We start from the raw sequence: 14,230 nt of genomic DNA, 5'->3' as shown, positions 1-14,230 counted from the left end.
TCCAGAACACGTTCTTTTGGGAGCCCGCACCGATACCCTTTTCTTGAAGTAGGTTCTCCACTTGTGATACTCCCGGATCACAATTTCAATGCGACTTTTCCAGTACTTGCCCTCCGTGGTGATGGCCTATAACCGAGAGACAAGAATGAAAAGCAGTCCTTGGATGATCAACAAAACTCAATTCACAGCCGGGCGTGGTGGCACACGCCTTTAATCCCAGCACTCAGGAGGCAGAGATAGGAGGATCGCCATGAGTTTGAGGTAAAAAAGAAAAAACCCTCAATTCAATTCATGCCTGGTGTGATGGGGCATGCCTTTAATCCCAACAGGGAGGCAATAGTAGGAGGATTGCTATGAGGATGCCAAGGAAAATCATGGGAAGCTCAGAAATGTCCTTTTCCAGTAGCATCTGCCACACTCTCAAAAGTAAAAATGAACACCGAATTCATCCTTCCTTTATGTTTTTAAGATCAGTGCCTTTCCAGTAGCCTTGGAGACTCATGACATAAAACCCACCCTGCCTGACAGTCCACCTTAAGTCTCATGTCACCGTCATTGTGTTTCTGAAAGTGAAATATCTGTGTGTGTGTGTGTGTGTGTGTGTGTGTGTGTGTGTGTGTGTGTTTTCAAAATAGGGTCTCACTCTAGCCCAGGCTGACCTAGAATTCACTCTGTAGTCCCAGGCTGCCCTCAAACTCACAGTGATCCTCCTACCTCTGCTGGGATTAAATGTGCCACCATACGTGGCTGTTTATTTTTTTAATTACTAGGTATAGTCATGTCTGTCTGAGTGTAATCCCAGCGCTCAAGGAAGAGAAGTAGGAGGGTGACAACAAGTTTGGGGCTAGACTGCTCTACATAGTGAGCTCTAGGCCAGACTGGGCTACACAGTAAAAGACCCCATCCCAGGGGCTGGAGAGATGGTGTAGCAGTTAGGGCACTTGCCTGCAAAGCCAAAGGACCCATGTTTGACTCCCCAGGAGCCACGTTAGCCAGATGCACAAGGGGGCACACACATCTGGAGTTCATTTGCAGTGGCTGGAGGACCTGGCATGCCCATTCTCTTTCTCTCTCTCTCTACCTGCTTATTTCTGTACCTCTCTCTCCCAAATAAATAAATAAAAATAAAAATATTTTTAAAAGTTTTTTAAAAAGTTTAAAAAGACCCTATTTCAAAAAACAGAGCTAAAAACCCACAAAAGTTGGCGCTGGACAAAATAAAAAAGAAATACCACTTTTTCCAGTGCCAGTTTTACCAAAAGTTGAAAGCTGTTTCATTAAGTTACTATAATTTTTTTCCCTCCATCTTAATAGTAAGACATGCTCAAAGTTAAAACAGTGTACACAGAAAACTCAAGCTTACAAAGATTCTCAGCCAGGAGTGGAGGTGCACACCTTTAATTCCAGCACTCAGGAGGCAAAGGTAGGAGAATTACTGTGAGTTTGAGGACAGCCTAGGAATATAGAGGGAGTACCAGGTCAGCCTGGGCTGGAGTGAGACCCTACCTTGAAGAACAACAACAAAAGAAAAGTTTAAAAAGGGATGGAGAGATGGCTCAGCAATGAAGGCACTTGCTTGCAATGCCTAATGACCCAGGGTTCAATTCTACAGTATCCACATAAAGCCAGAAACACAAAGTGGTGCATGTGTCTGCAGTGGCAAGAGGCCCTGGCACATTTATATTCTTTCTCTCAAATATTTTTAAAAATTAGGTGGAGCTGGGCATGACATATGCCTCAAGTTCGTTTACAGTGACAAGAGGTCCTGAATTCCACCCATTTCCTTTCCCTCTCCCTTCCTCCCTCCCAGTCTCTTCTCTAGTAAATAAAAATATTTTTAAGGTTGGTTTTTTTTTTTTTTTTTCATATTGTGCATCTGGCTTTATGTAGGTACTAGGGAATTGAACCCAGGCTGTCAGGCTTTGTAAACAAGCACCTTTAACCACCAAGCCATCTCTCTTAAGTTTTTTTTTTTTTTTTCTTTCAAGGTAGGGTCTCACTCTCTAGCCCAGGCTGACCTGGAATTCACTATGTAGTCCCAGGGTGGCCTCAAACTCACAGTGATCCACCTACCTCTGCCTCCTGAGTGCTGGAATTAAAGGGGTATGCCACCATGCCTACCTAAAAAGGTTTTTTTTGGGGGGGACAGTTTCGAGGTAGGGTCTCACTCTGGCCCTGGCTGACCTGGAATTAACTATGTACACTCAGGGTGGCCTTGAACTCACGGTGATCCTCCTACCTCTGCCTCCTGAGTGCTGTGCTTAAAGGCATGTGCACCACACCCAGCTAAAAGGATTGTTAAAGTAAGTAAATAAGGCAAAAGAGTGATTGAGAAAATTACCTAATGTGCACCTCTGACATGTATAGACACACCTGAGCATGCATACCTGCACACATACTTGTACCCACACACATATGAACACTCACACAAATATCACACAATTTCCCTATTACCCTAAAAAAAAGTTCAAGTTCTCTGTGCTTTCTTGGTCTGGGGATTGAATCTAGGGCCTGCTCATGGTAGACAAGTGCTCCTCCACCACGCCACAATCCCAGCCCTCTTCAACTGCTACGCATTAACGCTTTATAAGGAGGCAGCCTTTCGCCCTGATGATTCCCAGAAGAAACACCAAGTTTAAGTGAAAGCAGAGGATGATTTCCCACGAGGTCCAGCTGTGTGAAGACAGAAGCTCAAGATGCTGGGGGTGTTGGAGGCCACCTCCTTTAAATCATGCCAACTGGCAGCAATGCGCTGGCTTCCCTCTTCTCTGCTGTCTCCCCTCAAGAACTTAGCTCACAGCAAGTTGTTCCTTGGGAAGTGAGGGTGGTTTCCCTTTCCCAACACACTCTCCACCCCTCACCCTCCACGTGATCAATCACTCCTACTCAAGTACCTCTGGCCTACGATGCTCGTCTACATCAACAGAGCCATCAAGAGGAGTCACAAAGTGGCACACAGGATTCTTGCGCTTCTCCAAATCTGGGTTGAGAGAGGTGAAACATCATCACTGCACCAAGACCACCAAGACCACAGGCCACACCCTCCCCTTGAGGTACGACCTCACAGAGTGTTCTTCCCTTCTCCACTTACCCCTGGGAAAGCGGAGGTTTCTGGGATTGCAGGCCCAAGTAAAGACTGCCAACAATGCATTAACAAGGAAGCAAAGCCACCATCAAGACGAAGGTACCCTATGAGCAGGCCTAGGCCCATCTACTCCCAAGTCTGGGTCCTCACACATTTAAACTGGCTGGGGTCCAGAGGATATGCATGAAGGCATCTATTGTCTTCTTAAACCTGCTAGAAATGGACTGCTCTCATTCTTAAATGTCACCTCGTGGCTACACTCTCCAGGCTCCCCTGAGGATTCCTTTACTCCTCCTTTGGGCCCAGGCACCCAGCATGCATACTACACTGTAAGCAGGGCTTCACATGTCTGTCCCTCAAGACTGGCTCTGTTGGCTAACTGGTAATGGCTGGTTAAGTGTGTCGATCCCTGGGATGTAACTTCGTTTCCCATCCCATAGATTACTCAAGAAAGACTTCCACTAGAATAGGCTGTAGACCCAAGGGGTTCTGTCTCCAAGATGCATAGCTTTGACATCACAGAACTGGCCTGTGTGGGGTGTCCCTGAAGTCCTCACTACCAGGCTAGCAACACTTACACTGCATGTACCATGCCCGCCAGATAGCATTGTTGAGCCGGATTTTGTCCCTCCACTGGAGCTTCAGGCCTTTGAAATTCTTCCACTTTGGAGACACTAACTTCCCGCTGAAAGGCAAGACCAAGAGGTGTGACTCAGGAAACATTTCATTTGTGTGGCCCAATCATTCCAAGCCCCCAGACGCTTGGCTGATCCATTACCAGCCACAGGCTAGGCGTGACAGAACAGCCATGTTGACTTTTCTTTTCTCTTCTCTCTCTCTTTTCTTTTCTTTCTTTCTTTTTGGTTTTTCAAGGTAGCATCTCACTCTAGCTCAGGCTGACCTGGAATTCACGATGTCATCTCAGGGCGGCCTTGAATTCATAGCGATTTTCCTACCTCTGCCTCCTGAGTGCTGGGGTTAAAGGCGTGCGCCACCATGCCCAGCCCCGTGTTGAGATTTCTTCAAAGTATATAGAGAGGGAATGGAGCATGGTGATGTTGGAACTTAGAGGACATACTGCAGAGGGTGACAGACACTACATGGCATTTGCTGTGTTCCTTCTGCCTATTAAAAATTTCCACAAATGGGCTGGAGAGATGGCTTAGCGGTTAAGCGCTTGCCTGTGAAGCCTAAGGACCCCGGTTCGAGGCTCGGTTCCCCAGGTCCCACGTTAGCCAGATGCACAAGGGGGCGCACGTGTCTGGAGTTCGTTTGCAGGGGCTGGAAGCCCTGGCGCGCCCATTCTCTCCCTCTTCCTCTGTCTTTCTCTCTGTCTGTCGCTCTCAAATAAATAAATAAAAAATGACCAAAAAAATATTTAAAAAAAAAATTTCCACAAATGTAAAAAATATAGGGAGTTAAGGAGATGGTTCAGTGGGTAATGAGTTTGCTGTGTGTGAAGTTCAGATCCCCAGTACCCACATCAATGCCAGGTAGATGAGGCAACCAGCCTGTAATTCAGGGCTCAGGAGGTAAATAAAGGAGATTCTAGGAACAAACTAGCTAGCTAGACTGGTAGAATCCTTAGGCCCTTGGTTCAAATGATAAACCCTGCCTCAGTAAATAGAGTGATCAATGAAAATACCTGATATCACCAGGTGAGGTGGCGCATGCCTTTAATCCTAGCACTCAGGAGGCAGAGGTAGGAGGATAACCATGAGTTCAAGGCCACCCTGAGACTATGTAGTGAATTCCAGGTCAGCCTGAGCTAGAGTGAGACCCAACTTCTAAAAAAAAAAAAACAACAGCCGGGCGTGGTAGTGCATGCCTTTAATCCCAGCATTCGTGAGGCAGAAGTAGGAGGATCACCATGAGTTCAAGGCCACCCTGAGACTACACAGTGAATTCCAGGTCAGCCTGGGCTAGAGTGAGAAAAACCAAAAAAAAAAAGGAAAAAAAAAAAAACCTGAACAACAAAAAAATACCACCACCAACAGAAAACACAAACCATTCCCTAGCAATTCCTGTACATACCACCACACCCTGGTGTGACTACAGTTCTTTTTTTTTTTTAATTTTTGTTTCATTTTTATTTATTTATTTGAGTGTGACAGAGAGAGAGAGAGAGAGAGAAAGGGAGAGAATGGGCGCACCAGGGCTTCCAGCCACTGCAAATGAATTCCAGACATATGCGTCCCCTTGTGCATCTGGCTAACGTGGATCCTGGGGAATCGAGCCTCGAACTGGGGTCCTTAGACTTCATGAGCAAGCACTTAACCGCTAAGCCATCTCTCCAGCCCTGACTACAGTTCTTTAAGGTAGGCTTGTAGGTCTTTGCCACCTAGAAGGGGCACACTTAATGCTCTTGGAATAAGTTAAGAACAACTTACAAACCAGGGTGGCAGGGAAGCCCTCTTGGATGGCTGTTTTCCAAATGCTATGTCAGTAGCTACCTCTGAGCAGCTTTTTTTTTTTTTTCCTGATGGTTTGTGGTGGTAAATATGATTTTTAGTCTACATCAAAGGGACCTAGTAGCACCCATGTTATCATAGGTTATAGCTCTGCCCCTTCTAACCCAGTCAGAAAGGCTACAAGTAGCAGAGATGTGCCCAGTCACAGCAAGTCAAGGAGGTACCCAAGCAAAACAAGAACATTAAAACTTGGTTGGCTCAGCGGTTAAAGGCATTTGCTTGCAAAGCCTGCTGGCCTAGGTTCAATTCCCTGACCATCCACCTAAAGCCAAATGCAAAAGTGGCACACACAAAAAGCGGCACAAGTGTCTGGTACTGATTCACAGCTTCAGGAGATCATGGTACATCACACATGTGTGAAATAAATGAATAAACCTGGTTTGTGAAGCAAAATCCCCGGGTATACCTCCCTCCGCCCAAGCCATTAGCGCCCAGGCTCTCATTGATGGTGGACTCACTCCCTAGAGCAAATGTCACAGCACATCCTCTTGTGGGGACACATAGATGGCAACACCCTCTGACCAGAGGATCGGGAGCATCAAGAGAGTCCCACCTCGCACTGCTTCCTTCACCTTCCACTTGAAAGGCACGTCTGACCCACCTGTCCTCACCAAGGCACGTGTGCAGCCTGGAACTCTGGTGGCAACTCGCAGTTCTAGCACTGCTGTTTGCTGGGTAATATCAAAATAATGCCGCCTTTCTGAATATTTTAATAAGGATTGAATGAGACTGTATATATGTACATGCACACACACTTAAAACTCTAAAGTAAAATATATAAAATGATTCACATGCCTTTAATCCCAGCACTTGGGAGGTAGAGGTAGGAGGATCCTGAGTTGGAGGCCACCCTCCTGAGACTACATAATGAATTTCAGGTCAGCCTGGGCTTGAATGAAACTCTATTTCAAAAAATAAACAAACAAACAAATCAAAGAACAAAAACATTACCCTCTTTTTAAAAAATATTTTATTTTTATTTGAGAGAAATAGAGAGAGAGAGAGAGAGAGAGAGAGAGAGAAAATGGGCATGCCAAGGCCTCTAGCCACTGCAAAGGAACTCCAGACACACCTGCCATCTTGTGCATATGCCTTACATGGGTCCTGGGTCTTCTGGCTTGGCAGGCAAGTGCCTTAACCTCTAAGCCATCTCTCCAGCCCTAATTACCCTCTTTTTTTTTTTTTAAATATTTTTACTTTATTTATTTATTTGAGAATGACAGACAGAGAAAGAGGGAGAGGGAGAGAAAGAGAGAATGGGCGAGCCAGGGCCTACAGTCACTGCAAACGAACTCCAGACGCGTGCGCCCCCTTGTGCATCTGGCTAACGTGGGTCCTGGGGAGCCAAGCCTTGAACCGGGGTCCTTAGGCTTCACAGGCAAGCGCTTAACCGCTAAGCCATCTCTCCAGCCCCTAATTACCCTCTTGATAATCAGGTTCAAGTTATTCCTGAAACATGTGCTCAAATTTTGACCCCCACTAAACAGAAGATTTCATTTTCATGTGTGCTACACTGCCACAATGGGACCTGCTCAGACAAGGCTACAGGCAGAGAGTATGAGAGGCTATTAGCTCCTCCTCCTCGTGTGCAAGGTCCTACAACAATCTCAGCTTTGGCTGGGCTTACAAGTTTATGAAACAAATTAAATTATATGTCTCTTTATTCCTCAAGGAACAAACAAAACACCTTTTCTATAACCGCATCTGGCTTTACATGAGTAATGGGAAATTGAACTCAGGCCATTAGGCTTGCAAGCAAGCGCCTAAACCTCTGAGCCATCTCTCTAACCCCTTTTCTCTATTTAAATTTTATTTATTTATTTATTTAACAGAGAAGGGGAGGGGAAGACTGAATGGGTGTGCCAGGGCCTCCAGCCACTGCAAACAAACTCCAGACAAATGTACCCCCTTGCGCATCTGGCTAACGTGGGTCCTGGGGAATTGAACCTGGGTCCTTTAGCTTTGCACACCAACAACTTAACTGCTAAGCCATGCCTCCAGACCTCCAGCCCCTTTTCTATAACTGTCATTCCTTCCTCATAGAGAAGTCCATGACAACTCAGCAGTACCAGAATCTGACTGAGCAATGACCACACAGGACCCACACAAGCTATGATGGAGGGCCCTGCCATGGTCTGTGTGCGTAACCACCAGGCTGACCTATGCCAATCTTGCCTCTGCTGAACATTTAAGAAAAGGGGACCAGTCTAACAGCATCTTCAGTTAGGCAGAATGATGAGAGTGGAAAAATACGGTGAAATTAAATTTATTTGGTTAGAAAAAAAGCCAAAAAACCTCCAACAAGCCAAACAAGCCAAGGGCTTAATGTGGGCATTCCCTGCTTCTTTCCCCTTACTTGCTGAAGCGTTTCTCTTACCCTTATCATGGCAAGTACAATCAAACTTTATCAGGAACATATAAGATTTCCTAACTTCCATCAGCTGTAGTATCACCATGGCCAGCAGGTGGCGCTCCACAAACACAAAGGATTGAGTACAAAACCAAAACCTAACTGCTGGGCAGAAAGAATGTGTGATTGACAGCCCTTCTGTCATTGTTTTGGTTCCAAGTCAAGATCCAAAAAAGCAACACTCATAGTTCTACAATGTCAAAGGTTACAAAGAAGGCTGGGAAAAAAATTCTGTGTTAGGTTGTTTGCCTAGTATGTACCAGGCCTGAGTTCTAGTCCCAGCACTACAAACGCTAAGAAAGATGAGCTCAGAGAAAACACCCTACACAGAGACACATAGGCCCTCTTCATACAAGTCTACTTTCCCACAATACTAGCAGGGCACCTGCAGTCCAAGCACATGCCTTCTTCAAAGTGTAACCAGAAATACTAAGGAAATTTGGCTTCCCCCAATACTTGGAAGCCTCCTTCAGCCCTTGCTTCTCAACCCTGCTTATGTCACAGCTGAAATCCCAGGATGCTTTCTGTGCACTTAGGCCTCCTCCACCCACCTCAGATATTTAGTATTTGCTTAATAATTGGATTTAATGGCACTTCCCCTATGCCAGCGCTTTGCCAGCAGCCTCAAGATGAGTCAGAAATAGACTTGAGGTGGGTGGGGGAGGCCTAAGCAGGTGGTCTCGATGTCATAATGATCCTGTTGTTTGGCTGGTTTCCTTTTCTGGTTTTTCAAGGTAGGGTCTCACTTTAGCTCAGGCTGACCTCAAACTCAGCTATCCTCCCAACTCTGCCTCCCAAGTACTGGGATTAAAGGCGGGCACTACCACGCCCAGCAAATGTGTAGCCCAGGCTGGCCTCAAACTCCTGATCTTCCTGCCTCCACCTCTTCAGCAATTTCCTACTGAAATGAGCCACCACAACAGGCTCAGCTGTTGTTTATTTTTGAGACAAGATTTGACTCTAGTCCAAGTTGACTTGGGACCCATTAAGTAGCCTAGGCTTGCCAAGATCTCACAACGATCCTCCTACCTCAGCCTCCTTCCCAAATGCTCAGATTATAGGTGTGAGCCACAACATCCAGTGTTTTAAAAACTTTCTTATTGACCATTTTCAAGCATGTACAAATCATGATCATGATCCTCTCCCATTACCTTCTTTCACCCCCTTCCACTGGACCTCCTCTTTTTTCCAACTAGTCCTTCTTCTATTTTAATTAGCTGGATTAGATGCAACAGGTTTAACAAGGGCCAGTGGCAGCGCTGAATCACCAAAGGTAAAGTGAGTATGTTTTCTGTAATGGGACAGCATAGGGAAGACCATGCTCACAATGGTATAGACCTTTGGTACTGGCTAATTAATCATGGTGTTACCCAGAAGTGAAACAGATAAAAAGCTAAGTTCCTGCTTGATTTGTATAAGCATTAAGGTTCCAGAGCAAAGGAACAAAAAAGACTACTCTGAATTATAGCAACAGAGAATCAAGGCCTCTTAACCAATTTACAGACTTAAGCCAGTTGACAGATCCACAGCCCCTTGAATGAACAGTCAGCTGGGACCCTTTGAGGAGGGACCCCCCCTATAGCCCCCAAAAGTTTCAATATTAATCTTATTCCTATCCTTCCTCAGAGAGACCTATGGCCTTTTGCTAGGGTAACTGTACAAAATGGAAAAGGAAATAATTAGACCTTTCCAAGCCTACTGGACACAGGCTCTGAATTGACTTTGATTCCAGGAGAACCCAAATACCAATTAGATGCTTATGGAGGTCAAGTGATCAATGGCATTCTGGCAAAAATGTTAGGCTGACAGTGGATCCTCGAACCCATCCTATGGTTATTTCCCCACTCTCAGAATGCATAATTGAGGTAGGTATACTTAGAAGTTGGCATAACCCCCACATTGGTTCCCTGCCTTGTGGAGTGAGGGCTATTATGGTTGGAAAGGCCAAATGGAAGCCATTAGAACTCCCGCCACAGGGGAAAATAATGACCCCAAAACAGTATCGCATCCCTAGAGGGATTGCAGAAATTAATGCCACTACAAAGGACTTGAAGGATGCAGGGGTGGTGGTTCTCCCCCCACCCCCGCAACATCTCCCTTTAACTTTATTTGGCCTGTACAGAAGACAGATGGCTTCTGGAAATGACAGTGGATTATCAGAAACTTAATCAAGTAGTGACTGCAATTACAGCTGCTGTACCAGATGTGTTGTTGTTTGTTTTGTTTTGTTTTCCCAAGGTAGGGTCTCTCTCTAGCCCAGGTTGACCTGGAATTCACTATGGAGTCTCAGGGTGGCCTCAAACTCTCAGCGATCCTCCTACCTCTGCCTCCTGCTGGAATTAAAAGTGTGTGCCACCACGCCTGGATTTTTTTTTTTTAATTATTTATTTGACAGAGAAAGAGGGAGAGAGAGAGAGAAAGAGAGAGAATAGGCATGCCAGGACCTCCAGCCACTGCAAATGAATTCCAGATGTAAGTGCCACCTTGTGCATCTGGCTTAGTAGGTTCTAGGGGATTGAACCTCACTCCTTAGGCTTTGAAGGCAAGCATCCTGACCACTGAGCCATCTCTCCAGCACCCCCCCGCCATTTTTTTTTTTTTTTTTTTGAAATAGGGTCTCACTCTCTAGCCCAGGCTGACCTGGAATTCACTAGATAGTCTCAGGGTGGCCTCGAATTCACAGCAATCCACCCACCTCTGCCTCCTGGGTGCTGGGATTAAAAGGGTGTGCCACCATGACGGACTCAGCTGTGGTTTCTTTACTTGAGCAGATTAACACAACTGGTACCTGGCATGCAGCTATTGATCTTACAAATGCTTTCTTCTCCATACTTGTCTGTAAGGACCACCAGAAGCAATTTGCCTTCAGTTGGCAAGGTCAGCAGTTCACCTTTACTGTTTTGCCTCAAGGTTATATTAGCTCTCTAGCCCTGTGTCGCAGCTCAGTTCACAGGAATCTTCATTGCCTGTCCTTTCCACAATGTGTCACTTTGGTCCATTATATCAATGACATTATGCCAATTGGATCAAATGAACAGATTTTTTGGCAGCCACTCTGGAGTTGCAGGTTGGTATAGCATATGCGCATCAGGAGATGGAAAATAAATCCATCCAAAATTTTAGGACCTTCAACCTTAATGAAATTTCTATGAGTTTAGTGGTGTGGGGCATACGGGGATATTCATTCTAAGGTGAAGGATAAGTTGTTGCACCTGGCCCTTCCTATCACTAAGAAAGAAGCACAACGTCTAGTTATGTTACTCCATCCCATATACCAAGTGACTTGGAAAGCTACTAGTTTCCAGTGGGGCCCAGAACAAGAGAAGGCTCTTCAACAGGTCCAAGCTGCTTTGCAGGCTGCTCTGCCACTTAGAGCCTTTGTCAGGTCCTCATACGTGAGTCATACCCCTTGGGATTCTGGAGCAAGGCCCTGCTGCATCTGCAGATAATTATTCTCCCTTGAGAGACAGGCTCTTAGCCTGCTATTAAGCCTTAGTGGAAACTGAATGGGCCATCAAGTTACTATGGACCTGAGCTGCCCATTATGAGCTGGGTGTTATCTGACCTATCAGGCCATAAAGTTGGACGTGCACAGCAGCAGTCCATCATCAAGTGGAAGTGGTACATAGGTGATCGATCATGCTCAAGCAGGCCCTGAAGGCACAAATTACGTTACCTGAAGAAGTTGCCCAATGGGCTGGAGAGATGGCTTAATGGATAAGGCATTTGCCTGCAAAGCCAAAGGACCCAGGGTCAATTCCCCAGGACCCATGTAAGCCAAGATGCACAAGATGGTGGTGTGTGTGTCTGGAGTTTGTTTACAGCAGCTGAAGGCCCTAGCATGCCCATTCTCTCCCTCCTCTCTCTTTCTGTCTTATCCACCATCATGATATTCCACCCAGCAGTGCTCCTGACCAAGGAACTCACTGCATAGCCAAGGAAGTATGGCATTGGGCTCACGATCATGCAATTCACTGGTCTTACCATGTGCCCCACCACCCTGAAACAGCTGGCTTGATAGAATGGTGATGGAATGGCCTTTTAAAGAAATAGCTACAGCACCAACCAGGTGGCAATAGCCTGGAGAGCTGGAGCAGTGTCCTACCGCAGGCCATATATGCTCTGAATCAGCGTCCTATACATGGTGCTGTTTCTCCTATAGCCCAGATATATAAGTCCAGGAATTAAGGGGTGGAAATGGGAATGGTCCCGTTTATCATCACCCCAAGTGACCCACTAGCCAAGTTTTTGCTTCCTGTTCCCACAATCTTAGGTTCTGCTGGCCTAGAGGTTCCAGAGGAGAATGCTTTGGCCAGGAGGCACAAAGAATATTCCATTGAACTGGAAGCTAAGAGTTCCCCCTGGCCACTTTGGGCTCCTGATGCCCTTGAGTGAGCAGGGTGAGAAATGAGTTACAGTGTTAGCAGGGATGACTGATCCAGACTACCAGAGGGAAACTGGACTGCTCCTCCACAATGGGGATAAGGAAGTGTTGTAGTCAGGTTCGCACTGCTGGCAGAAATCACCCAACCAAGAGCAGCTTTGGGGATAAAGGTTTATTTTGGCTTACAGACTCAAGGGGAAGCTCCATAATGGCAGGGAAAACAATGCCATGAACAGAGAGTAGACATCATCCCCTGGCCAACACAAAGCAACAAGAAATTGTGCCAAACACTAGCAAGGGGGGATTGGCTATAATAGCCATAAGCCCGCCCCCATCAATACACTGCCTCCGAGAGGCACTAATTCCCAAATCTCCATCACCTGGGAAACTAGCATTCAAAACACCTAAGTTTATGGGGTACATCTGAATCAAACCACCACAGGAAGAGTCTATTTGGAGTGCAGGAGATCCATTAGGGTGCCTCTTTGTATTACCATGCCCTGTTATCAAAGTCAATGAACAACTGCAACCACCCAGTTGAGGCCCAGATCCTTCAGGAATGAAGGTGTGGGTCACCCTCCAGGTAGAGAACCAGGACCTGCTGAGAAGCTTGCTGAAGGCAGAGGAAAGGCAGAATGGGCGGTAGAAGAAGGCAGTAAGGAAGGGCTTCCCCCAGCCCTGGAACCCAGACCCATCTCGAGGCCAGCAGAACCAGCCAAGGCCTTGTGACCAGGCACAAAAGACAAGGACTGTAATTGCCGTGTTTCTGTCCTACTTTGTTAAGTGTATATACATGTGCATACCAATATTAAGATACTTTTGCCAGACGTGGTGGCACATGCCTTTAATACCAGCACTTAGGAGGCAGTGGTAGAAGGATTGCCATGAGTTTGAGGCCACCCTGAGACTACACAGTGAATTCCAGGTCAACCTGGGCTAGACCCTACCTCAGAAAAAAAAAAAGATACTTTTGTTTTTCTTTCCTCTATTTCTCTATTATGTAATTAATAATAATAAGAAGATTCTATCACTAGTTAACTGTTATTGAATTTATATTTATATTTAACTTATTTAAATATTAGAGAATAAGCATTCATCAAGGGACTTTGCCTTGTGTGTGGGGTGGGGGTGGGATTGTACATTTCCAGATGTACCTGGGATGTGATAGTTCTATCATACTAGGTGGAATTATGACCTTGTAATTGTCTTCATTGGGAAATTAAGTATGATGTAAGGAGATATGGCTTAGACGTGGACTTGTGATGGTTAAGTTCTATTATCTACTTGATCTGTTTAGGAATCCACAGACATTCATCTTGGGTGGGTCTCTGAGTTGCTTCCAGGAAGCATTAACTGAAGAAGGAAGTCTTTCCCCCAGAGTGAGCCCTTTCCCAAAGTGGGTGGCCCCTCTCAGAAGGGGGCTTAACCTAAGGAAGCTCTGGGAGAAAAGAGCCCTTCCTCCCACCTGGCTGTCTTCCAGTGTGGACTAAAGACCAGTGGCTCTCTAGGAACTCTCCAGGCCTTCAGTACTGGACTGGGACTGCAGCCAGCCACATGGACTGAGCAGCTACCAGGTTCCTTGACTCTTGGGCCTGCAGACTGCTATTGTTAGACTGCTGTAAATTAATCCAATAAGTCCCCTTTCTAATGTCATTCATTCTATCAGTACTGTTCCTCTAGAGAACCCAGATGAATACAGTGACTTTTTTCTTTTTATTGCTGTTGTATGGCAAATTTTCTCTGCATTGAAGGATGTAAACAACTATTGCCAGCTTTATTAAAAGCAGCTTGGGGTTGGGGGGGTGAGTTGGAGAGATGGCTTAGCAGTTAAGGCACTTGCCTATGAAGCCTAAGAACCCAGGTTCAATTCTCCAGTACCC

The 14,230-nt window shown here is 45.9% G+C and overlaps 1 protein-coding gene across 2 annotated transcripts in view; it reads right to left on the bottom strand.

The window, feature by feature from the left end:
- Positions 1-14,230, bottom strand: part of LOC101612225 (MLX interacting protein) — an 83,519-nt gene that overhangs the window by 17,667 nt on the left and 51,622 nt on the right. The window contains exons 2-4 of one of the 2 annotated variants that reach the window (XM_045132312.1): positions 3,664-3,770; positions 2,895-2,980; positions 37-126 (exon numbers count right to left, since the gene is read on the bottom strand). In XM_045132312.1, coding sequence (XP_044988247.1) covers positions 37-126; positions 2,895-2,980; positions 3,664-3,770 — 283 coding nt within the window. Of the gene's footprint in view, positions 1-30; positions 127-2,894; positions 2,981-3,663; positions 3,771-14,230 lie in introns of both variants that reach the window. The other variant, XM_045132313.1, reaches the window with a different exon arrangement.

Source organism: Jaculus jaculus, chromosome 13 (genome assembly GCF_020740685.1).
Source record: "Jaculus jaculus isolate mJacJac1 chromosome 13, mJacJac1.mat.Y.cur, whole genome shotgun sequence".
NCBI lineage: Eukaryota > Metazoa > Chordata > Mammalia > Rodentia > Dipodidae > Jaculus > Jaculus jaculus.
The sequence above is the reverse complement of the archived record's forward strand: the minus strand, read 5'-3'. Positions and strand labels throughout refer to the sequence as shown.